The following is a 26,673-nucleotide window of genomic DNA, read 5'->3' on the forward strand; positions in this document are numbered from 1 at the left end:
AGAAACAGCACAGGCAACGAGAGGGTCTTGTTCACACCATGCAAACTCACTGTCACTCACCTTCACAAGTGCTCTGTGAGATTTATATTTTACAGGCAAGGAGCTGGCAATCACCTGCCTAAGACAGTCTAGTGAGTCCATGGCAAATGTAGGCTTTGTTGACCTCTAGCTCAACTCTTTAGCTAACAGACTACAAAACTGTGAGGTTGGTGGGAGACCAGAAAATGGAAAGGCAGCACAGCCTTGGCTATCAATGGCTACCAGCCACAGCGGCTTTGTTTTCCCTCCACTGTTGGAGAAAGCATGCTTCTGAATACCAGTTATTGGAGAGCAGAAGTGGGGAGCCTGCTGTAATGCTCAGGTCCTCATTGTGGGTTTCGCATGGGCATTTGGTTAGCCACTGTGAGAACGGGATGCGGGACTAAGATGGGCCTCATCTGTCTTCTTTCACGAAGAATCAGCAAGGAATGTGGATAACTGTTGGCATCAGTCTGCCTTAGGAGACAATGGAGGAGTGCTTCATTGGGAGTGGTGTCAAACTGTTGGAAGGTTACAGGAGAGGATACAGGAGAGACATGTTTTGTTGCATCTGGGGCAGGTGAAGGTGTCCGCTTGTGCTGATGCAGGTGAACCAGGATGTTTCTTCTCTCCGTGCTCCTCCCAGCAGTCATTCCTACGGACGCATGACCTGATAAGTCTCCAGGCACTCTGGTCATCTGCAAAGGATCCCCACACGGCGGGTTAAGAGATCGCCCCATAAAGGTCAACCAAATCTGGAGACTGCAAGAGAACAATGAAGAGGAAGGTGGAGGATTTGAAGAAGACAGCAAATTATATAGAAGCCAGGAAGAAAAGGAAGGATAGTGGGTAGCAGAAAACTGAGAATCCAAAGTCCGTTTGGATAAAAGTGTTTTCTACCACAGAAGAATGCTCATCAGGGGGGCAGGGGCCAATGACATGGAGCATTGATTTTGCTAGGAAGAGACACAAACACTCCCTACTTTTGCCACAGGCTGTTCCACATGATTTTAGTATTCCAGTGGATTTAATATTCAAGTGCATGTTTCATTTTTTTGGAGGGGGGAAGTTACCGTTGGAGAAAGAGAATCCAGAAGTGCAAGAAAAGAACCATAATGGGAGGGTAAAAGGGCTGGTATGAAACTGGAAATTAAAAGGGTAGTGTGAAGAAGGAAGGGGTGGCAGAATGTGTATTATAGAATAGCCATAATAGCGGCTATGTTTTACCTCCACTGTCGGAGACTGTATGCCTCTGTAGCAATTGTTGGGAATCAGAAGTTGAGAGACTACTATTGCACTCAGGTACTGAATGTGGGCATCCCATAGGCATCTGATTGGCCACTGTGAGAACAGATTGCTGGACCAGGTGGGCCTTTGGTCTGATTGACAAGGGATTTTCTTATGACTTTGAACTGGTTCCACAGCCATTCCTTCTCTCCAGGGACAATGGAGGTGTGCAAGTGATTCCCCCCCCCCCCCCCAGCAGATTCTCAGCACCTTCTTCAAATTATGATCTATTCATGACAGCTAAACTGGAATAAAGTGATGTGAATTTTAGTGTCAATATGGCTGATGGGACATTTTGTCCCCAAAAATGATTCCTGGGTTGCTTGCCTTATGTTTATATATGAGGGAAGTTTTGATCAGAATGGGCCAACTTCTGTAATTGTCCATGGATTTCCAGAATTGTGGCTTCTTGTTATGAATTTCCAGATGCATGGCTATGTTAGTCTTGATATTGCCCCTAATCTCCATGCCAGAGCATGTGTTTGCGTGTGAAAGGTCCAAACACTGGCATTGCTGGCTAAAGGATGCCTGGTATCAAGAAAGGCCTCCATCTGTAAAACTTAAGAGAGCCACTGCCAGTGAAAATAGTGAATAATGGCCTAGGCTAGATGGATTCAGGGTGTAATTCAGGGACTAGGTTCATTCAAAGACTACTTTTTAAGATGTGGTCATTTACCTACACATACATCTGTCATTCTCTTATGAGCTAAAATGTTGCAGACCTCATGGACCAGAGAAGTAGGTAGGGAGAAGAGTAAACATAGCAGAAGCAGCAACGTCATAAACCATGATTACACCTTTCATGGTGGTATCATAATAAACATAGAGTGGGCCAGATTCAACAAATGAGTCCCACTAGCAGAAGCCTGAACAGGGACTTCTGCTAGCACAGTGGAGCTTCTCTGTTCCTCCTGCAGCCCCTCTACCTTAAGCTCTGGGAGGTGGTACTTCCACTAAGCATAGATGACCATTTCTAATTCCCATGCAATGGAAATCAGATGCCCTTCACTTACTATGACATTGTATGTGAAATGTTAGGCAGGCTAGTCTTGTTTCTTTATTATTAAATATTGTTGTTGCGCACGAGCTCTATGCAAGCAGGGGCTCCCTCGTTCTATGACATGGTAGTGGCATTGTACATGAAGCTCTCCCAACATTGAAGAGCTGCATGCTACTCAGTGCCCCAAAAACCTGGAGCAGTGTGAGATGGACCAGTTGCTGACATAATTTTGAAAGTTATGCCAACCAGGTTGGTGGCCGCACTAGGTTACCATGTTGTTTGCCCAGCTAGGTGGTGCAGTGGGGAAAGGCCATAGCTTAGTGGTAGGGCATCTGCCTCTCAAGCAGAAGGTCCCAGGTTCAATCCCAGGCATCTCCAGGTGAAGTGAGGAATGTCCCCCACCTGAAATCCCAGAAAGCTTCTGCCAGTCAGTATAGACAGCACTGACCTAGATGGACCAATGGTCCGACTTGGTATAAGACAGCTTCCCATGTTCCTAGTGGAGTTCAGTCCTCAGCCAATGGACAACTGAGCGGTGATGTATTTTGGGTCTTTTCCACTTGGATGCGTAACATGAGACCAACCCATGCAAAAGCATGGGGGCACGGGGGCCGGCAGGAGGGGAAAATATAGTATTTCCTTAGTTACTTAAAACAAGTGATGTATTTTGAGGAGGCGTTGGACAAAATAAGGCAACAAAAATGCTATTGAATGAGAACAATGTGACAATTTCTTACAAATTAAAAAGGCAAATGAGAAATAAGCCATTCTGTTACACTAGGAAGAGCAAGAGACGGTATCACAGAGGTATGTGTTTTTAATAAAGCAAATAGATGCTGCAACATGCAGTATTCGTAAAACTTGACAACATATACAGACCTCTCAGGAGGAAAAATATATATATATGTAATCAGAACCAGAGTCCAGATATTTAAAGACAATGTATACACAACGTTTTGATAAAACCTATCCATTGTACAGAATATATAAAAAGAAGAGCAGCTCCCATCCCGGCTTTCGTTCCAACCGGACAAAATGTGAGAAAGAGGTTGTTCCCCAAGTGGTTGGGCCAAGCTGGGCCTGCTTTTGGGGATGCGCAGTACAGACATCCCCTATGCGCCCCCAGAGTGCAGGCAGGCCACCCACAAGCAGCTTCTGCTTTTGCTACGGCACCGGGTGGCACAACAGAGATGTTTCCAGTTCACCTGTCACGTTGGGTTTTGAGTTTATTTTAAGGTGGGCGAGGGAGGGGCTCACAGGGAGGGAGTTGCATATTGTTTCCGTTTCTGAGCTTGTCTGTGATTGTACGCAATGGTGCAGGAAGTGGGGGCTGAGGGGGAGGGCTGGCTGAGAGTCCCTTTTCACAGACGAATATGAATGAATTGGATGTTGTGGCCAATCAGTTCATCTTCCATTCTTAAGAGGGGAAATGGGGGGGGGGGGACAGGGGGACATCCATATGGAAAAGAAAGGTCCCCTCCGCTGAAAAAATAAAATAAAGCAAGATCTTTGCTCTTAATACAAGACACTCTTCCCAGGGGCAAAGCATTTTATTGTGATATAAATAGGGAGCTTTCTGGGTCTTTAGGCTACTAATACGTACATCAAAATGCCCCCATGAAGAAAACCTCGTGGTCTTCTCTTAAAAGCTGCTTCTCTCGCTGAGGGAAATTTACAGAGTGTGTCAAATGAGGACACGCAAAGCTTATGGAATGTACTTTAAGCAGTTTTTTTTATTTTTTTATTATTTATTTTTCAATTAAGGGACAAAATGGGTGAATGAACAGGGTAATGCAGACAACTGCCCGATTTATAAAAATAAAAAAATAAAAAATAAAAATAAAACCCCAAAAACACAGACAGTGGTTTTCCCAATAGAACTTAACAAAGACTAGAACAAAAACCAAAAGAAAAAATACAATAAAGAGCCAGGTTGCCAATGACCTTTGGTCATCTAAATAATAATAATAAAAAAACAATTAAAAAAAAACAAAGATCAAATCCAACGCCTCTGTTCTGAACAGAGCGTGTAAGCAATAATAAATAGTGACTTCCATAGTAAAAGATAAAATTTCAAGTTACGACAAACAGCTTTCATTACAGGAATAGAAAAGGCCCATAATAACAAAATATTTTGCATTGCCATATACAAAAAAGGTTTCGTATCCAGAGGGGCTCCTCTCTCTCTCGCTCTCTCTGTCTCTCTCGCTCTCTCTGTCTCTCTCTTTTTTTTAATATGCTTTGCATATGAAATCCTTTCCGATCTAAATATATAAAGCACCATTTAATTTTTTTTTCTTTTTGGCAATGGAAAAAAAAACCTGCGAAACTTTTTAAATTTTTTTCTTCCTTTCGTTCTAGTTTTTTTTAATTTTTTTTTCTCCTTTTACTGCATATGAAGATTTTTATTTTTAAAGATGCTGGAATGTAAAGGGGTAAGAGAAGAAGAAAAAAGGGGACGAAAGAGCACACTACGGAACAAACCAACATCATCACCTTGCATTACTGCATACAATATGGCAGCGGAAAGAAAAGTAACCCCCTTTGATATGTACAACCATCTGCAACGCTCATTAAGTGCGACATTCAAACAGATTCTTTCTCTCTCTTTTTTTCCTCCCCACCCTCCCTCCCCCCAAAACAGCCATTATATGGCCTCTTATCTGTACAATGTCACACTTTTTCTTCTAAAAAAAAAAAATGGTTTTTTCAAACATACAAATAATTTGCACTATATTATCCTGCCAAATTAAAAAAATATACTGTGGCAGCCTGTTTGTTTTGCGTGTGTGTGTGTGTGTGTGTGTGTGTATGTGTGTTTTTCCACTACCAAAAAAAGGTACAATGATACCTTTTCTTTCTTTTCTTTTTTTTAAAGAGAAACAAGCAACAGTTAAAAATACAAGCTTCATTATAAATACTATAGTGCCTACTCTAGGTGAACATTAAATTCAAATACCATTCTAGAAATTACAGAAAAAAGAGACCATAAATGTGTTTTTCTTCTTGTTTGTTTGTTTGTTTTCTCTTCTTCTTAGCATAGGAACCAACAGGAGTGTGCATTTTCCTATATTTTAAGTACTATATATTCTTAACCCTTTCCCCAATGTATTTATTTTACAACCTGAAGAGTTGTGTATATAACCAAGGCATAGGATTTTCCACTACTGGTTTTCAATGAAGAGCAGGTCTTGTACACCACCAAGACAATGAACCCTAAAATACAAGTTTGTTTTTTTCTCCCCTAAACAAAATGAAGTGTTTTTGTTAAAAAAAAATCATAACATTTATATTTTAAAAAGTTTTGTACAAAAAAAACCAAACCCATCCTTGCACTGTAGGAGTGAGAGCAATCATTCGTTATTTTTTATATAATTGTACGACCTGTTCCCATTCACAGCGCCGTAACGTTGAGTCCCAGTCATTAAGTCAAGTAAAACGGCAAGCTGGCAGAGTTTCTTATATGCTCATCATGAGATCATGCTCATATATATTTTTTAAATTTTTTTTCATTAATCTTGCAATTTTTCCCTTAAAAGTATAGAGACCTGTAAACTGGGAAAATTGTACAGTGCATTTAAATTGTCCTATCTGAGCAGTCTTAAAAGGTTTTTTTTTATACTCAACCTGTGTACCTCTGATTAAAGGAAAAAGAGACATACACAACAGGCAGAGTCAAGTGCTATGTGAACATCCAACGGGGCAGATCCTAGCTTAATCATAAAAACAATGAATCCTTTTCCCATGTCAACACAACGAGCACATAGCATATGGTAAAAAGAAACAAAATGAAGTACAACTTTTAGGGAGCACAGACATACTCTCTGCTACTCTTTTTAAATTATCTTTCTCTCTTCTTCTTTTTCAGAATGTCACACTTCAAGGCAAATCTTAATAGTTCATAGTTAATCATCATATCAATATTAGCTTATAACCTGTTCTTAGTTTTAAATGGCAAGCAGTACCACATTGTGCTAATAAATCACTGTGTTTTTTATTTTGTTTTTTTTTTGCTATGTGTTACACTCAGTAAAATATTATTGCCGGACTGTTTTATATGTCTTTCCCTATGTAGAGAGAGAGATCAATAGATTGATATGCGGTAGGTATGCAAGGTTGTACGTTTCTAATTTGATTGTCAAGTTGACAACCAACTTAATTCGGATATTTACTTATTTTCATTCTTCTTCCTTTTAGGTTTTGTGTCCTTTTGTGTGCCAGAATCACTAAAAGATATTGGTAAAATCTTTAAAACATGAATTTTCTTCCTAGTGTATTTAATCATCTTTCAAGGCCTTCTGCACTTTTCACATTCATTTTCTTCTTATTTTTTAATCATCAGAATAATGATCAGAATCTCAAAATTGCAAGGGGGCGGGGCAAAGAGAGGGAGACAGGGTACTGGTTGGGTAACAGGATGAGAGAAAAATCATCTGCAATGGTCCCGGGATGTTTTCAACACTCTGGAGGGGAATCAATTTGGGTTGTATTCAACTAAGTTATACTCAGAGTAAATCCTCTGAAATCAATGCACTTAAATTAGTCTTGTCCATTCTTTTCAACGGAGCTACTCTTAAGTAGGACTAAGACTGGCTACAACCCTTTGAATTAGGTGACTTTGGGCGGAGGTTAGTTGGAACAGGAGTGCATGGGTAGGATCGAATGATGATTAACTAGGACGTATTGGGTTTCCTTTCTTAATTATTTGATTTAGGTAGCCACTGTTGTGAGAAATACAATATAGAGTTATCGGCTAGGTCCTAAAGGACTCGTTTACATTGCCCAGTGCGAAAGTTGAGCTACAAGTTTAGAACAAGTAGGGTTGCCACCAACATGGCTTAAATAGATTCAAGGCACTCGGATTTCCATTTCTTAAACCAAATGATAGTACAAATTTACCTTTTTTTCTTTTATGTCCTTATTTTTCAATTAAAGGCCTACTTTTTCCCTTCCCTCCCCCACCACAAAAACAACTGATACGTTAACATCCTTTTAAAGACAGAAATTGAGATAACACTGTGGAATACCCTTTTCCCTTTTCAGTGTTATCCATCTGTCCAGAGAGGGTTAATTCAAAGAACATTGCCCCTATACATTTCAAAACAAAACTGTACATGATATGTGTCACAGAATGCACGTAGCATGGTTGGTTCTGTTAAAAAATGTTTTCATTCTGATTTTCCTCCCCCCTCTCTTTTTCCTAGAACATTACAGGAAATGGGTACATAGCTGTCTGAGTTAGTATTTGGGTGGGTGGGTGGGTATTATCATTTTGTTTGCTCAGCAACCAATCAGGGGACAATTTTTTTAAAAAAACAGCCATAACATACCATACATGCTGTCTAATTTTTTTTAAAAAAATTAACAAACATACACAACATGTAAATTATTGCACAAGAGAAAGGCTCAAAGTTTGCGTAGTATTGCCCCCAATACAGATCATGCATTCAAATGGTGAAAACAGAAACGAAAAGAGGAAAAAATAAAAAAAATAAAAAATGAAAATGAAAACAGGTGTGCTGGTGACTAGCACTTTCTTAATATCATCCTTAGCTTCCATTATTTTACTCACAAGGGACTAGAAAATCTCTACACCGGGGTGGGGTGGGGGTGAGGGTGGGGAGTTGGTTGGGGAAAGGGAGAAGGGGGACATGTTAATATACCTCTATTCAGTTTTTATGTCATTATTCAAGACTCGATCACTGTGCCATTTTTTCATGTGTTTTTCCAGGGTACTGTACACGCTAAAAGGCATCTTACAAATTTCACATTTGTAAACGTCCTTCCCCACCTGACCATGCGTTTTCATGTGCCTGGTGAGTTTGCTACTCTGGGCGCACGCGTAGTTACACAGCTCACATTTATAAGGCCTTTCCCCAGTGTGGCTCCTCCTGTGGACAGTGAGGTTACTACAGTTCTTGAAGACTTTCCCACAGTACTCACAAGTGTCGCTGCGTCTGCCCTCTTTTGAACTAGGCCTTCCAGGGCCTGGACCACTAATATGCGGGGTGCTCCCTCCACTTCCTGTACCGCTGCGGCCTGATATCCCTCCATCCATCTCCCCAGGAGGCGTCGAGAAGCGTAAACTTCCGTTTTCGGAGGAGTGTTCAGAGGAGGAAGCAAAAGGCGATTGTCGGGAGTCTCCAAAGTTGAGGAATGGATCTTTTAGCTGCCGAGAAGCAGCGTACCCAGCTAGCCACTGGGAGTAAACATTTTCAGTGTTAGGCATAGCTGTTGCGGGAAGGTCAAACTCCTTTTCAAGTTTGATGCGTTTGGAGAAAGGGCTTAGGGAGCTCGGGCTACCCAAGAGCAGCTTTTTTGACAAACCTCCAGAGGCAGATTCACCAGGGGAACACCCCCGACCATTAATAGCGCCATCGTCGAGGCGATCGGATTCACCAGCTACCGAGTCTTCGTCGCAAGTGTCTCTATGTACCTCAGATTCGGACAAATGCCCTCGTTTATGTTTCTCTCCAAGGACCTGATGGAAGGCCTCGCTGAAGTGCTGCATGGAGCTCAGAACCATCCCTTGCATGACATCCGGCATGGAGCGGTTCTCATCGACAGACCGGGAGTTGTTCTCATGGTGACGAGCTGCTTCTAGATTAATGCCAAACCCATAGTCTGGCCGTTCATTTTCAGTCAAATCCTCCTCTTCTTCTTCCTCTTCCTCTTCTTCCTCCTCCTCCTCCTCCTCTTCTTCTTCATCCCCATTTTCTGGAATCATATTGGAATCATTCTCACTCTTAAACTTGGCCACCACGGATTTTAGGGCACTGCTAGCACTGCCAACAAGGTCACTGGTTCCAGGCTCTGGGGAGCTGGCCGTGGAGAGGCCATCGTCAGACTTCACTGTCATTGGGGAGGATTTGTGCATATGGGTTTTCATGTGGCGCTTTAGCTTGCTTGCTTGAGTGCACGCGTGGTCGCAAAGGTTGCACTTGTAAGGTTTTTCTCCAGTGTGGCTGCGGCGGTGGACAACTAAGTTGCTCTGAAACTTGAAGGTTTTCCCACAAAATTCACAGGACTTGGATTTGACGGGAGGCTGGGAAGGGGGAGGAGCGGGAAGAGGAGGGAGAGGCGGCGTGGCCAGAAAGGGTGGCTTGCTGCCTGGCTGGAATGGTTGCAGTAACCTTTGCATAGGACTGGGCCGGTTCGGTGACAATGGCGGACTAGAGGTGTTTCCAGCTAACTCCCGAAGCCGCCTGGAGAAATCCATTGCTGGGGGCTCCATGGCCATGGGGTTGAGTCGCAGCACCCTGTCAAAGGCACTGGGGTGATGGGTTGCAAGGGCCATTTCTTCGGCACCCAGGCGTTCTATGCGGTGTGGATCCAAGTGATGCCTTGGAGGGGGACTAAACAAAGGCGGCGTGGGAGGGAAGCGCCCTTCTCCGAGACCCGAAGCTTCTCTTGCAACCGATCCGGGTATTCTAAGGAGGTTAAAGGGATTATTGTCTGCAATGTGGATCCCATGGAGCGGTGGCTGTGAAGGGCATTCAGCACCTAGTCCTGATGGGATACCAACCCGCGGTGTTAGGGGGCTTCCGTGGTCACTTTCTAAGTAGATTCTTAATCCATGAGTGTTCTGTGCGTGTTGCAAGAGAAACCAGGCGCTGTTGAATGGCTGTTTACATGTTGTACATGTGTAGCTGCTGGGTTCATCTTTACCTGCAAAAAACAAAACAAAACACCACAGTAGCATCAATGTTTAATAACCAAATAGCTTCCTTAAGAACGTCAGACAAGACCTGCTGCTGGACCAGACCCAAGATCTTTCTAGTCTCCCACCCTGCTTCCCACCATGGCCAATTGGATGCTTCCGGGAAACCCACAAGCTGGGCTTAAAGGCAATAGCTGTTGATGATCCCCAGGAACTGGCATTCAGTGACAAACTACCTCTGAACACGAAGATCCCACTTAGCCATCAAGACAGACCTCTCAACTCTGTGATTGTGTCTGATCCTTTTCTAAAGCCATCCCCAATCATCTGTCAACCAATTTCATTTGATGACCCCTAAGTTCTAGTATTTCATATTTCTACATCATGAATAATTTTATAAACCTCTGCTTTATATGCCTGGTATTTGTTGACTCATTTTACTCTTTCTTGAAAGTCATTCCTTTCCTCAGAAATAAACTTCAGCAATAAGTGCAAACACTTTAACACATAAGCAGATACACTCCACATACAGCTAAGGCCTTGATCCTAGTCCAATTTATACCAATGCACATTGTGGCCATAATCCTAAGCATAGTTTACTTAAGAGTAAAACCCATTGAGCTCAGTGGGGCATACTGCTATGTAGATATGCACTGCTATAATTGTAATCTAAAGCCAGAAGTATCAAGTCTCTGGATTTGGAGTAGTTCTGCTATGGTCTCATGGGATTAATCTGATCCATTATTGGAGGATCATAGGATACTGTGATCCTAACAGTATTTAACCTATGGGCATTGAATAACTTCAAATTTAGGTACCTCCACTAATTTTTAATGAGATTATTTAAATATACATTTTCTGGTTTACTTCCAAGGAAGTATTTTAGTGCACATGGTTATGGTCTAGTGTTGCAATCCTAACCGTACTTATTTCCAAGTAAGTCCTGCTTAAATAAATTATGAAAATACATGCCAAAGATAAGGGTGCATATCTCATAGGATCAGAGCCTAAGCCAATTAATTATATGCCAGTCCTCATTTGGAAGCATGTGATTTTTGTTTTTTGTTTTTTAAAAAACTTATTCTGTAAAAAACCTTGTTTCAAGCTGTCAGCGGAGAAAATGAAGCCTGAAATATATGATATAGTACAGCCTTTCTTTCTCCAACTGGCTTATGGGTCACCCAAACAAATCTAGATAACCAGATGGCTGGATAGCTAGATAAACATGGATTTGGATAACTTGGATCCAACATCTGGCTAAGAAACTAGCTGAATATCCAAATTTAGAGGGGCTAAATAGAAGAAACCTACAGGAGCCATCTTGCTTTTTTAAAAATGCTTAAGACTGTAAATGTCATTTTGAAATGCAGCTATATATCTGAAATTTGATATATCTATCTACTGTATAAGTAACAATTTATTTTAACCAGTATGACATGGTCCCGCTTCCTGCTATCCTGATAACAACCATGTGACTGGCCCGTGGTCGGCCAATAAGCAGGCGTGCCAACTATTGGGGGCCGAGACACCTTGATCCCCTCAATATTTGTTTTAGGAGGGGTGGGCCCCCTCAATCTTCAGGCAGCCCTATGCGCATGTGATGTCACACACCGCAGGTCCAGTGGCCATCTCCTCCAGAGCACTCGGCCTTCCACAATGCGCATGACATCGCACACGCGCAACAGCATTGCCCCCTCCCAATCTTGGGGGCAACCTCACGTCTCTGGCTGTAGGATCTCAACTTTGCCCTACCCAGTATTAAGTCTACTCTGCTACCCCACACTGAATTCCTTGGTGTACTGTAATTTAAATATCACCTAGCAGAGCTGGCCCAATACATTTAGCATCCTGAGGCAAGGACGAGATGGTCCTCCCACCTTGCTTTCTGGACTTGCAGTTAACTCTTACTTCAGCGCTGGTGGTTGGTCAGCATCCTCCACCACACCTGAGGGCTACACACTAACATAGGGCTACACGCAACTAGTTGTGCACTCTAGTTAAGCCCTAAACTCCATAGCGAATCTCAAGTCACCCCATATGCTAGACAAGTACCCACTAGTTTGTACCATCAATCCTACACACATCAGTGGAAGGTGGTTGTTGTTGTTTGCCATCTACTTGTTAAGTCTAGTCCCTTGACAGAAAAGGGCAGTGATGCTTATCCTCTTTAGTTTTCCCTTGCAAATAGTCAGGTAGCCTGGACAATCACCAACAACGGTTCTTTGTACCCCTTGGTAGTTGCCCGCTTGGGAATCCCTGGTGCTGTCATTCCCAAGAGCAACTCCACATTTTACACTGCAATTCTGCTACACCTGCAGCAGACATATATCCATAAATAGCTTATACAAATATGTGGGAGCCCTGATGCACGAACACAGAGATGCTTAAGGGCGCCTGCCTGAAGTTCACAGCATTTATGTGCTCACTGAAGGAAATACTGCTTCTCCCATTAGGACACGACTGTCATATTCATAGCAGTTCTGCCAGGCCAGAGATGAGGAAACCATGACCCTCCAGAAATGGTTAAGACTTTAACCCCCATCAACACCAGCCAGTCTTGCCAATGGCTGGGCATGATGGGAAATGCAGTCCAACAAAATGCCGAAGGACTGTGGTTTGATGGGATAGGATGTCAAGGTCCCAAGTTCAATCCCCAGCATCTTTACATAAAGGTTCTTTAGAAGCAAGGAAATACCTCTCTATCTATGAGGTTTTGGGATGGGTGCTGCTGAAGCAAAATGGACCAACTGTCTGACCAGTATAAGGCAGCATCATATGAATTGGAGAGAAAAAAATAAACTGTAAAAGGGATAAATCCTTATTATTCTCTTTCAGTGGTCTGTTTCCACCAAAAACAATGGGGGGCATTGAGAGGACAGCAAAAATTAGCATAAATAAATATCTTGGCAGCTAATTGTGACATTAACAAACCATTTTGAAAATGCGGAAACTGCCGAGCTCTTCCTGGGAATGCATGGGGGCACACACACACACACACAGTGTATTTCTATATACTGTACTAGTCTTTGAACAAGCAATGCTTACAATGGTATTTGACTGTGTGCTGATCTTCTAGGCTGACCTGTGATTTACTTTACGGCGGTGTTTATAATCTCACTCAATATAACCCACTTGTGGGCAAATCTTTTTTACAAGATTAGACAGTAGATGCCAAAATTAGGTTTCCAAACATATGCCTAATGTACGTGCGGGTAGAGAGGAGGGAGGGAAGTATGAAGTGGATGGGTTTTGAAAGAAAAACGCTGAAGTCCCCCTATCAAGTGATCTTCATTGTTCTTGTTTTCCTCCTCACTTCAAAGAAGGAGAAGAAAAAGCTTTATAAGGGGGATTTTCATTATACAATGTGTTGAATAAATGACTTTGGAAAATGACAGGCAGGCAGCTTTACAGTTATGTCTACTGCGACTCACACAGAGCCCCCCCAACCCCTGCTCGTAGCTTCAGGTTTCTCTATTATTATACATTTAGTCTGACAATCTGAATTGGGAGAGAGAGAGAGAGAGAGAGAGAGAAATTGGAAGGAGGAAGAAAAGGAGAGATTCAGCCATCTCTGGCAGGTGTTTAACATTTTGGTTGCTTTAAAGGAACCCCTTTGGAATAATATTTAACATTTCATTCTTCTGCCAATGCCAGCTTTTTAATGAACCTTACTGTGATGTTTAGCGCAGGGCGCTGAAGACGGCAGCAGATAAATACGTAAATCTTTTGGAAAGAGGAAAACTCAATTGGGCATGCAGATTTCTGAACGCTTGTTTGTGGGCTTTGGGTGAGGGTCCAGAGAGGACAAAGTGGGGTGGGGAAGGCAACAGGGAAGTCAAAGCAGTTGGCAATGTGGATAGTTCTCAATTCATTTTGCTGTTATAAACTAGAAGCTTTTTATAAAAACTGCAGCAAGTGATGCTATCACCCTCTGGTCTGCTTAACAATGCAACGCACCCCTGCTTTGCTAGTTTATGTATTAGGTCAGTGGAAATAGCACTGTATCTTATAATGAGGATACAACATAACAGTTTTTGTAATTGCATTTTAGCATTCCCATCAACTAGATATTCTGGATCAGAAGGGCAGCTGGTATAATCATAATGTCAATGAGAAAGGCTGTTACGGCAGAAAGTAAAGATTACATGGAGGGGGGAGCAGCTTTGAAACTGGTAATTATTACCAGTCCACTAATAGCAAATGATGCATTGCAGTTTCACCATATAATCTGTATTTCATTCAGCTTCTTGTTGGGGCAGCAGATTATATTACAGTGCTCACAATGCCAAAATTTCTAACCTACAGTCATCAATAAAAGCCTTACGTCCCATAATTTGGTAAATGACTTTCTTCATAACATCTTCAACTGTTGTAAAGGCTAGTATTGATTTCTTACATAGGGGGGGAAAGGCTTCATTTATTTACTGGAGTATAAAATGTAATATTTTTCTTCATTTGCTCAGATGAAAAACAAGTTTCCACTTTTACCATTCCTGTATGGTGGGGGGGGGGGGAGAGAGAGAGAGAGAGAGAGAGAGAGAGAGAGAGAGAGAAGAAAGAAAGAAAGAAAGAAAGAAAGAAAGAAAGAAAGAAAATGCAAGGCGAGAAAGACAGTTAAAATCCATGAGTGATTTACCTCCTGCTTTGAAGAAACACAATTTCTAATTTGTCTATTAGTACTTGATTAATTATGAAAGCTATTGACTGACCATTTTACCTCCTGGAGATGTTTTAACAGTCGATGCAAGATTGCTGATGCATTAAGGATTGGAAGGAGGGGTCCAACTAGGAAGGGCAAATTTAACAATAAGTGAGCGAGCTTTTGCTCAGGACAACGCGAAGCGGCAATATTTTGTTTGTAGCATGGACACCATCCAAACTCAACCCTTCATACAATAGATACCCTTTCCCAGCTGTTTTCTCCTCAGCCTGTGGGCGATGTACAAAGTGTCTATACAACTTAGAGTCTCCCTGTTTCCCTCCCCTTTCCCCATGAACTTGTGGCGTCAGCTTACTGCAATGGCATGAGGGTCCCTCCCCAACCCCCAGCCATGCAACAGAAAAGGTTGTGTGGCTGTTTCCTAAACCCCCTAGTTTAGGAAGAGGATTACACATATTTACGGAAGATAAAGCTATAACCACCACAGCGAAGTTCTACCTCCACTGCCGGAGGCAGTATGCTTCTGAATATGTGCTGGGAATCACAAACAGGAAGAGGGTTGCTGCACTCAGGCAGTATCAAAATCTGCGAATATGTGGACCCAATCTGGGGCTCTCTTGCATTTAGCAGGTCCTGCCCCCATACCTTGTTACTCAGGGTAGAGATGCTCCTGAAAGCCTAGGTAGGAGAGCATGCACACTTAGGCACATCATGTGTCTGTCCCTCCCTCCCACATTCCTCCTCTCTTCAATGTCTTCATCTGCTTGCAACCATCTGGGCATAAAAACTGCAAACACAAAGGCCTACACAAAGGCTGCTCCAAGAGAGGATTTGGGAGAAGCACCATAGGTGATTGCAAGACTAGCAACCTGCCCATGTTCTCCCTCCTTCTGCTTCTGAGTTACAAACAAACTCAAATGCAACAGCCTCGGTTTAAGGGATGTTGATCCCTTAACCATGTTGACCAGAGACATGGCCCCGCATACTTCATTGTTGCATGGAAGTGCAGGGGGGAAAGCATAGATTGTGGTAAGCGGACATAGGAATCAGCAGTCCAAGCACCTCAGCTTTCAAAAAACCCAAACATTTATTTATTTTTTGTCCCTCAAAGCTGTGAAGATGAGCCTTGAAAAGTGACATCCCAGAATTCCCTTTGGAAATGCCAACAGAATTCCCTTGTAAGAAAGAGCTCTGCAGAGTCCCTATGCAGCCATGGTACCCAGAAATGTGGAGTGCATCAAACTGCACTGTCCTGGTCACCACATGGATTTATATGGTCTCCACATAAAGTTTGCAGCATATGGCTGAATTGCATGGATAATACAAGACTGTATCAGAACAAATAAGTTTCCGTAAGATATTTCCCATGGACCTGACTAGGCATTAATGTTCTCAAACCATGAGTGCAAGAAGAAACCGGTTTCAAGCGAACTCTCAAGACACCTGTGTCCAGTGCTGTGCATTGTCATTCTGCACAAGCACAGTATTGGGGACTGTGTCTTGAATTCAGCACTAGGAAGCTTTGGAAGAAAAGTTTGAGATTCTGTGGGAATCTAGAAGTCCCACAGACTGGGCCTCTAATACGTTTTGAAATGCTTGATATCTCCTGCAGTAGTTAGAAAGGGGAGGGGGGCCATAAACTAGGGTAAAATGCAAATATATGAAAATCTACCTGCTTTGAATAATTAATGCAGAGTTCAGTTTTTCTTTGTGCAATGTTTGAATTACCCTGGCACAGATTTTTTTTATTAATTTCTAGCGCAAAGGCGTGTGCAGATCTGGCAAAATCCCAGGCTACGTTCCCCTTCAGCCACAAGTGCCACGGCACAGTTTCTCTCAGCATATGAAAATTAAGCAATGGATTACTGCTAGGCAAGGGCTGGAGTGGACCCAGGCCAAGCATGGCAGAGGAGGCCTCTGTTTAGTAAATCATACTAATCCAGCCAATCTGGAGCGCTGCTTTGCCAAGACTCGAGGCAGACCCTTAACGCTGTCCAAGGATGGAACTTTCCCTAACCTGCCTCAAAACTGTCATCAGGATTGTCTGCAGCTTATGAAGGAAGCATTTTAAAGTCTGTGAAACCTTGTTTCACATTTCAACACTGAGGGATCCTTAATACTGTATGCAGTTTTAGGATGGGGGAGGGGATGTTGCATGTCAGTAGGATTTTGTCCTGTCTCCTAATGTAGCTAGTCAGGTTGTTCGGAGAAGCTCACAAACAGGGTCTGAAGGGAACAGTTCTATCCTAGTGCTCCTCCAGACATCCTTTTTATTACGCATTCAATATGATTTGTGCTTGTGATGCTATCACTTGTCATATGCAAGCCCATTTCCAATACATTTTGTGCCTACCAAAGTTTTGGGGTGGCTTCAATTCCAATTGATGCACATCTTGTAATTTCATGCTGAAATCCAGTAACTTTTCATACCACAAATATTCAGGGTGGGTGGGTTGCCCCACTTTTGTTGTGCTATAGCCCCACTGAACATCAATAATAAGGTAGTATTGGAGAACAATACTGTACCTGTGTGCCTAAGATAATACTTTTAATGAAATGGGAATCTCCCCCTGCAGATTTTTTTTTATACCATAATCACTGGGAAAACCACCTTAACATTCAGTGCCAAATAAGGACATTTACCTTCAATCCAAAACGGACCCCGTTTTTACATCTGAAACACTGCTGGGCTCTGAAAATGCCTAATTCGCTAGCGAAGAATGAAGAGTGCTTTTGAGCATCTGCAGAGAATCTTCCTCTCACCAAAGATAATGATAAAAATTAAGGGCAGTCCATTTAAAGGATGTGAACATCAAGTGGAGTAAGCACATCTAATTTTTAGTAAGCAATATTTGCTTTTAACGGGTTCCATTGAGACAGTTTTAATCCACACATCCCACAAATTTCTTCATCTGGACCATGCTGGTTGAAGAGTACAAAAAAAGGTAAAAGACATTTTGGTCAACCACTGCTGCTGGTGGTGGTTACATTCTCTCCCTTGCAGCTTTGGGGTCTATCACTATTATATATTCCCACCACATGCTGCACAAATTGGCAAGCCCCAGTCTTGAAGCTCCTGCGGAATCCAAGTTCGAAGGCAACAAGTCTGGATGGAAGCAGAGCAAGCGGGAGTGTCCATGAGGCAAGGATACCCGCAAGTGACTCCCGTCACATGACCAGCCATTGCACTGTTCCGTCAAGGCTGGATCAATGGGCGAGCGCCACCTGGGCTCTCTCTTTGCCCTGCCAAAGTGGCAGAAGGAGGAGGGGGAGAAAACACACTGTGTTTGCTCCTAGGAGCCAGGAAGGGAAATGAGAACATGGAGTAGAGAGCGGGCCAGACAGAAGGGCCCCCGCTGTGCCACCTCCTTCCCTGCCCTGCTGGAGAAGCAGTCCTGCCAACTCTCTGACTTGCAACAAGAGACAACAAGAGTTTTTGACTCCTCTCTCTCTCTCTCTCTCTCTTCCTTCCCTCCCTCCCTCCCCTCCCCCCAAGCTGAAGACTTTGCCTTTATGCTGATCAGCTTTGCCTTCGTTGAACTTGCCTAACCAAGGTTATGGATAATCAAGGGTTATCAACTTTTCAGGAACAGAGTCAAAGCAAGTCTTTAAACAAACAAGCAAACAAAAACCTTTACTAGAACTGAGTTGCTACAGCAAATCTTCTCAGGACCTTACATTCCTCTGGAATTTGTTGCGATAGAAAAATGCCAGAATAAGCGCAGAGTCACATACCACCTTCTGAATGATGCAGGAACACATACATGTACGGTATTCAAACTCTGCACAGCCTGTATGAACTCTGGTCTATACATATATCTGAATCAGGTGGGAATTCTACTTACAGTAATAGGAAGGAACGCAGCTAAGGGAGTTACATTCTTGAATAGTCCCTTAGTACGTTAAAAAAGACCTCGGAAAGGCTGGAATTAATGAGTGGGGGAAATCTTGCGATGCTGCTTGGGGGCTTCCCACAGGTATCTGGTTGCCCACTGTGAGATCAGCACCCTCAGGCCATTGGCCTGATCCAGCAGGCTCTGTACTTGAGCAGGTTCAAGCAGAAGAAGGCAGTCCTTTAAGGGCCCCGATCCCAAATCGCTTAAGGCATTAACAGGGCAAATGAGCACTTTGAATTGTGTTCAGAAATGGACTGGGGGACATTTCTAGGGAAGCCAGAACAGTTATTTCAAGGCTGGTGAAGTGTGTTTTGTATACCTGGTCTCAGTCAATTATCCAATTTCCATATTTTCTTCTCTGAAGATAAATTGTCCTATTTGGACCATTTTAGAGTAGACCGAAGGATGGATGAGAGGGAGAGAAGGGAGGTATGACTAAATAACATGTGGGTAATAAACTGAGCAGAAATACTAATCGACAGTGGGATGAATCACTCTCTCTGCTGTGCAGATACCTTGTTTGCCATTAGAGAGGCTTAGAAGGAGTATGTATTGGTACATGGACGCAATTAAGAAGACAAATCACCCCATAACATGAGATCTTTTTCATGAATGTACAAAGCAAAGAAAATTTAATTATTAGTATGTATCATTCCATGAAATACGCTACCAGTACTAAGTGCTTTACAATCCTTAACTCATTCATTCCCCCCTGCAATGCCATCATTAGACTCATTATTATTCCATTTTACAAACAGGCTGACTGAGAGGCAGAAAGTTAAAGTCATTCCTTTCAAGGTATAGTTTGAATCAGAGTAGGCTCTTCAGCCAGATATTCTAGGTTGCATTTTAAACCATGGTTATTATAGCACACAATATGGGGGTGATAGCCACTTTTAAAATGTGGATGATAGTTTCTGGAAATGAGGCTTGCCAATTCAAATGATGAGGCTGATTTCAAAGCAGGTTTGCAAAGTTTAAAATGTATGTACAAAGCCAGCCAGATGTCTTTTTTTATTATTGTGCATTCATGATGCTTTGCGCTAATGATGATATTGGGGCAGCCATACACAATCATGTTTTCAATATTGTTTGTGTCTGCAAAAGGAGACATACTGTTTCATTTCCAATCTCTGCATGCCCTGTAGTTTCCTACTGAAATTCTGCAACTTCTTATACCTCGGTATAGAACAAGAATGCCCCTTCAAACGGAAATAATGCAGTTAAGTTGGGGAAGCATCACAAAATAACTAATAAAGTGGAATGACGTGTGGACAGTCCATTATAAATCCACAATTAAAGAAATATTACTGCATCAATGATATGCTGCAGAATACACTCACCAAAATACCCACTGGTTTGAAGGGGGCTCAAGCCAGTCACACCTAGTGGCCTAGTGGGCTTGTTAATCCTTTCAATGCCTGTCTAGGATTGCAAAAACAAAGACCAGTCAGGCCACAATAAACAGCTGAATTTACTTTGGAGGGTCCCAAGTTGAATTAGCCCTTTAAAAAGTGACCAAACAGGGAAAATGGAGGAGTGGTGGTGGTAGTTTCTGTCTGTGTTCCTGCTTTTTGTACTTTGTGAACTGCTCAGAAACCTGTTTTGGCATTAAACGGTATATATACACACACCTACAACCTGCATTTATTAAAACTTTTCACAAACTAGTCCACAGTCCTAAGCTATGTTCACTTTTAAAAGTTAGCAAACATTTAAACATTTTTAAAGAAGTCATGCTCCAATTTTCTTATTTTTCTTTGGGGGGTGGGGGAGAAATGGGGGTGGGGAACCTTTCAAGCTGGTTTATAGTGGCCTCCAGGCATGTCCACAGCAGCCACCACCAGAAAGCAAACCAGAAAGGCCAATTGGGAAGGAACTGCGGAAGCGAAGATGCCATTGCTGTGGGGAAGGCAAGAGGGAAAATGCTCTAGAGCTAAGCATTTAAGCACTTAATTCTGCCAAGTCAGTAATGGAAGAATATGCCAGCCAATGCGCCAACAGGCTTTGGGAAAGCTTTCCTTGTTTGTGAAAGGAAAGGCAGCGTCCAACATTTTTTAGTATCTGTACACAATTGACATTTATAGGAGAAGTAGCCATTCAGAGTTCAGTGAAACAGAGGAACAGAGGAAACTGTTTATACTGAGTTCATCTAACTCAGTATAGGGCTCATCCACACTTCCAGTTATCCCACTGCTTTCCCCTAGGAAAACGCACACTTTGCCACTGAATCGGAGCAAACATCAATCGGGTTTTCCACAGGTTGACGTTTGCTCTGATTCAGCTATAAACGGTGGGTTTTCCCACGGAAAGTGGTGGGAAAACCTCTCGGAAGTGTGGATGAGCCCAGGAGTGGCTCTCCAGGGTTTTAAGCAGGAGTCTTTTCCCGACACTATCACAAGATACTAGGCATTGCAGAGGCTCTACCACTGAGCTACAACACTTGCTAGATTCACAATGGACTAACAAGTCCATTGTGTGTAAGAACATAGGTAGCTGCCTGATAGCAAGTTAGTTAGTTCATCTACCTCAGTACTGCCCACACTGACTGGCAGAAGCTCTCCAGGGTTTCAGGCAGGGGACATGCCCAGCCCTACCCGAAGATGCCAGAAACTGAACCTGAGACCTTTGGCATGCAAAGAATGTGCTCTACCACCAAGCTATGGAACACTGGGAGCCGCTTTATGCAGAATCAGAACTGGTCAATATAGCTCAGTACTGTCTACAATGAATGGTAGCAGCTCTCCAGGGTTTCAGGCAGCAGGCTCTCCCAGCCATACCCTGAGACACCAGGGATCAAACCTGGTATCTCCTGCATACAAAACAAGCATGTCAGAATCCCTCCTCCCAGATGCAGCACTGCAGCACCTCCCTTACGCTGAAGTCCAAGTTAAGAATAGGTTCCCACTCCCAGTAGTGGGCAGCCCATAACAATCTACTCCACGCAACACAGGCAGCAAACACACCGTTACATTTCAAGCACATGCCCCAAAGAATCCGGGGAACTGTAGTTTCTTAAGGGTGCTGGGAGTTGTAATTCTTTGTGGGGGAACTCTAGATCTCAAGATTCTTTAGGGAAGTCTTGTGCTTTAAATGTACACTGGGTGTGCTTTAATTGCATGGTGCAGATCTGCTCAAAGATTGCTGCTACATACCCTCCAACTATACACATTTAGCTGCTAGTTCATTGTCCACTCCTATGGCTTTGAATCAAGTTGCTAAAAAAAAAAGAAAAAAACCCACACAACCAACCTTCCACTTTGAACCAAATTTTAGGCTATAATAGCTCACTAGAAAATTACCAGACCAAGGAAGCAAACAGTCCTTGATCTTAGTGGCCAAAGATGATTAAGACCTGCATGGACAATACCTTGGCTACCTGCAGAAAACCCTGGGAATGATAGTTTTGTGAGGATGCTGAGGATTCTCTGAAAGAGAAGGATCTCAAAAAATTACAGTTTCCAGAGGTCCATCTAGATCAGTATTGTCTATACTGATAGCCAGCAGCTCTCCAAGATTTCTGATCTGCAGATGCTGGGAACTGAAGGTGGCAAATGCTGTTCCACTGAGCTTCGACCCTTCCCTGGGGCCATATAGATCAAACTAGTGGAGTCTAATAGTCCACAGAAATTTCACAACTACAATCCAACTTCAGTCCAAAAGCATGCCAGTCTTCATTCCACTCAGCCCTATAGGCGTGCTGATAGGTGGGTGTTTGGGATCATTAAGAGCTTCTAATGATCCAAAGGTTCAGAGCATGTTCCTCCTTGCCAACCTCTATCAAATATCAGACCAACAACAATATGAAGAGAGGAGAAAATGAGAACCTCCTTACAAACAGAAGGTTACAGCATATAAAGACTGATTAATCTTACATGGGAAAGAGAAAGTATCCATGTTGAAATCAATATGAAGAATTAAGTGTAATGACTAGAGGTGAGAGAAATCTGAACTCGGCCATACCAAGATTACTATATCAGCAGCCAACAGATACAAGTTTAAAAAATGTGACTTGATTAATAGGAAAAGAGGCTTCAAATTTAAATTAAAAGATTTAAGAAAGAAGTTTGCCCGAACTAAGGCAAAGCACCATGACTAGTCCTTAGGAGTCAACTGCGTTCTTTAAGTCAGCTCATAGAAATGACTACCAGATGATAAATATGGTCATCTTTCATAGGCCAAGCCCATAAACTGAGAATATTAACTGTTGAACTAGAAAAAAATGCCCAAGGGAGGACAATTTTAGTTTGGGTTCTTGGGACTGTCCCACAGTTAGGTTTTGATTTTGTAAGGCATTCAGATAACTTACATCTATCTGAAAGGTGAAAAGGTTTTGACAGTAACTTGGTGGAGTTAATTCCCGGCTGCATCCTGGGCTTGACCAGTCTCTCAATTTGCACCTGGCACTTCTATGGGTATAGGTCAACTACAGTTACTAAAAGCATCATCAAAGCAGATGTGCAAGCTAGGTGGGGTGATATCATGTTTCACTCTCAGCTGGAGCCATGCTTCTAATAACGAAGGTGATTCAAAGTTCACTTCCAAACATGAATCATCTTATCTCTGACTTCCATCTTACTTTCAAGCACAGCTTTTCGAAAGTCCTCAAAATGGCTGAAACGGCTGCCATAGGCAAACCATGTTATCAATCAGACCATCAGAGCTACTGTCCAAGATATTTTGGTGCTTGAGGCAAGAAATCCAAACAGTATTCTGTCTCTATCTCCCTCCCCCACCCCCCACCGCCTCCTCTGGGAATTTGGTGTCTTATAATGCAGGACTGAAGAACGTTTTTCAGCCCAAGGGCAGCATTCCCATCAGGGTCACCTTCTGGGAGGGGCACATGCTAGTGAACCCTGTGGCACCCCACTAGTCCATTTAATACTATGAGCCAATAATTTGTTTCTTTCAAAAGCACCCAAATGGGACGTGTGTGTCCTTTGTTACTGGAGGACCCCTTGCCCAATGATTTAAACTCAGATGCCAGGGAATTATTCTCCATTTCTTTCTCCTTTTTCTCTCTTTACCAGGATTTTTTAAATAATAATAAAAAAATTGAACAGCAGTTTGAAGCTAAACCAGGAATCTCTTTTTATTCATCTTAAATGTCAAATGAATGCTTGTCTTCAGACGCGACAGTACTGAAGGCATGGAAAATGGGAGAAACACACACCAGAGTGGGGGAATAATTAATTGTTACCACTTGCACTAGATTCTCTCTCTTCTCCATCTGGCCTGTAAAAGACACACACCGACACACTCCAGTCAAATCTAAGCACTCACAAGTCACATGTATTTCAGCAAGGAAGATTTAAACATGTGTTTAATTCTCCCAGTTCAACTTTTAAGTGCTTAACTTGGCTGGATGGTATCCAAAGCCTTTTTGCTACCTTAAGAAATCCATACTCTTGACCTGAGTTAAAACTGATATGACGTCTGTCCACACTCCTTCCCCAGAGTTCTAGTGTTGCTGATTCAGTGCTTCTCCCTGCAAACCATAGGGCACCTGTGGATAGTCTATGTCAACAGAATTATGGGAGGATTTGCAGAGTCAGCATGAGTGGCACCACTGGTTGTTTCCACTGATAATGTGACAAGCAGGCAGCAGCCTCATATATACATTATATTCATATATCCTGTTCCTTGCCAAAGCTCAGAGCAGCCAAGTGGTTTCAGAATCAGACACCGGCTTGTGTCTAGGCAGCAGTCAGCTCTGCCCCAACAAGGTAGTTCCTTCACAGGACCTCTGACCATCTTCTGGGCCTCACAAAGGATTGGTTTCACCTCTATAATTCCCTGCATGCATGTGTGGAGGGAGGGTAAGGTTGATGCAGTGCAAACACACCGGTGAGAATGTCAGATTGGCTCCTCCAGTGCATTTGCACTGCACTGCACTGCTTCTGCTGCCACCTTGCCCCTCACTCTCATTATTTGTGATGATGGGAGGTCAGGTAAGTACTGCCTCCCCTGCCAACTGCTACTGCAGGTGAGGGACTCTGGCCTGATTGCCATGTGCTTTGGAAGCGAAGCTGGTGCATATGTGCAGCACAGCCTTTTCAGTGGTAGAACCCACTCAGCAGTACTCACTACCCACTAGGCTCCTTTGACATGACCCCTAGGAAAGTGGCAAACACTTTTTTGTTCCGTTTTGTGAAAAGTCCGATTTAGGTTTTGTTGTTGTTTCATTTTAGTGCATACTTTAAAATTTTGTTTTATGCATTTCTTACCTTCACTGTAAAGTTGCCTTTATTTAAAGCTAAACTGGCAATTTCTAAAATCTATGATGACATTATCAAGCGCTTACAAGAAGGTTTGTGTGTGTATGGAATGGCTTATTTGCTACAGCCAAGGAACACAGATATATGAAAAACTAATAAAGAAAACAAAAGCTAGTACTGGGTTTAAACTACAAGAAAATCAAATTTAGATTAAACACTAGAGAGAGCTTTCTAGTTTTCTTTCTAGAGAGAGCTTCTCTCCAAAGAAGGAAATGTGGTGCCCCACTGTTCCACTAGCAGTTTTATAAATACATAATGATTTGGGTTATCAATCTTCTTCGTTGAGTAATCGTTTACCTCTTAACTGGTTAATCAATTGATTAAATTTAATTAATATGCATGTTATAAAAAACTCCATTTAGATATTGAAGGATATAAACAAGGACTCATGGTTACAAAGCCATATTTAACCCTGCTGCCATTTTTTGTCATAATTTTTCCCCTACCAACTCATCAGCAAAAGCTTCCGTTGAATGATCCTCTGTTTCAAGTTTGCAACAACTCTTTCAGTTCTGCAGAATGCGAACCACTCAAACAACTATCTGATGGCAATAGAGATGAATTGTCCAGCTCACTCCAAATGTCCCTCATTGTATGGAATGGCTTATTTGCTACAGCCAAGGAACACTGATATATTAGCCCTTCTGTAAGGGTTAATGCTTAATAACAGTCTGTTTCTGTTCATATAAATTTTTGCTCAGTTACCGGTAATTCAGACAAGCAAAGCACACTAAAAAATATAAAGTAAGCTCAGTTTCTCCTATCAATATGTTTCCACAGAAATGGTACTCCTAAGGTGCACTTCCGCTGGTTTTAAACTGTGGAAAGGAAATCTAATCACTCATCCAAGTGCTCAAAGCGGTGTACAACGTCATTTTGTTCATCCTTGCAACAAGCCTAGGAGACAGGCCACTACTTAAGCAAACTAAAACAGAACTAACTAAGTAACTATTATATTTCCCAAACTGGACCTGAAGTTGACACAATGACTTATCTATAAGTGGAAACACATGTTTCAGGAGATAGGGAAGCTGTCGAAAATGGCATCTCCGTGTTAAAGATCTCCCTCTCGCCCCCATAACATGGAACTTTGCGTACCTCATGCTGCGACATCATTGCATTGTGTGTTTCCTGTCCCCTCTTCACCAGCTGCTGGTGGCAGAGAAACACAAAAATTCAAGATGTCACAGCATGGGGTTAACACAGGGATGTTATTTTCAGAAGCAGTCTGGTACCTCCCATGATGTGTATCTCTGCCCGAGACTGCCTTGCAAATCTATGGACCCTTCTAGGTGTCCCTTTCACTGCACAATCATGACTATTTGTGCTCATGATGGTATCAGGGCAGTAACACACTATCCTGCTTTCAATACAATTTGTGCCTGCAAAAGCTTGGGAGAGAACATGTGGCTTCATTTCCAATCAGTGCATGCCTCATAACCTCCAGCTGTACTCCTGTAACTTTTTTTAATTGCAAATATTTGGGGCAGGGTTGTCCTGCTTTTCTTGTGCTATAGTGAAAGAGTAGTAGTAGTAGTAGTAGTAGTAGTAGTATACCGTCCATCATCTGACAATTACAGGGTGGTTCACAACATAAAAATACAAAATACATAATAAAACAACAACCAAAAAAAACCAATAACCCTCCACCCACAAACACAATTAAATGGACAGAGAATGTTAATCAGCCAAAGGCCTGGTTCTAGAGCAATGTTTTCACTTGGCACCTAAAGATATGTAAGGAAGGCACAGGTGAGCCATCCCAGGGAGAACATTCAACAAATGGGGAGCCACCACAGAAAATGCCCATTCCCATGTCGCCACCCTCTGAGCCTTTTGTGAAGGAGGCACATAAGGAAGGGCCTCAGATGATG

At 42.6% G+C, this 26,673-nt stretch overlaps 1 protein-coding gene across 3 annotated transcripts in view; it reads right to left on the minus strand.

Moving 5' to 3' along the window:
* Positions 1-26,673, minus strand: part of BCL11A (BCL11 transcription factor A) — a 251,485-nt gene that overhangs the window by 10,731 nt on the left and 214,081 nt on the right. For 2 of the 3 annotated variants that reach the window (XM_081000939.1, XM_081000938.1), the window contains one exon: positions 5,094-9,973. In XM_081000939.1, the coding sequence (XP_080857065.1) occupies positions 7,971-9,973 (2,003 nt within the window). In that variant the 3' untranslated portion in view covers positions 5,094-7,970. Of the gene's footprint in view, positions 1-5,093; positions 9,974-26,673 lie in introns of those variants that run through there. The other variant, XM_081000940.1, reaches the window with a different exon arrangement.

Source organism: Podarcis pityusensis (assembly GCF_964106645.2).
Source record: "Podarcis pityusensis genome assembly, chromosome: 3".
Classification (NCBI taxonomy): Eukaryota; Metazoa; Chordata; class Lepidosauria; order Squamata; family Lacertidae; genus Podarcis; species Podarcis pityusensis.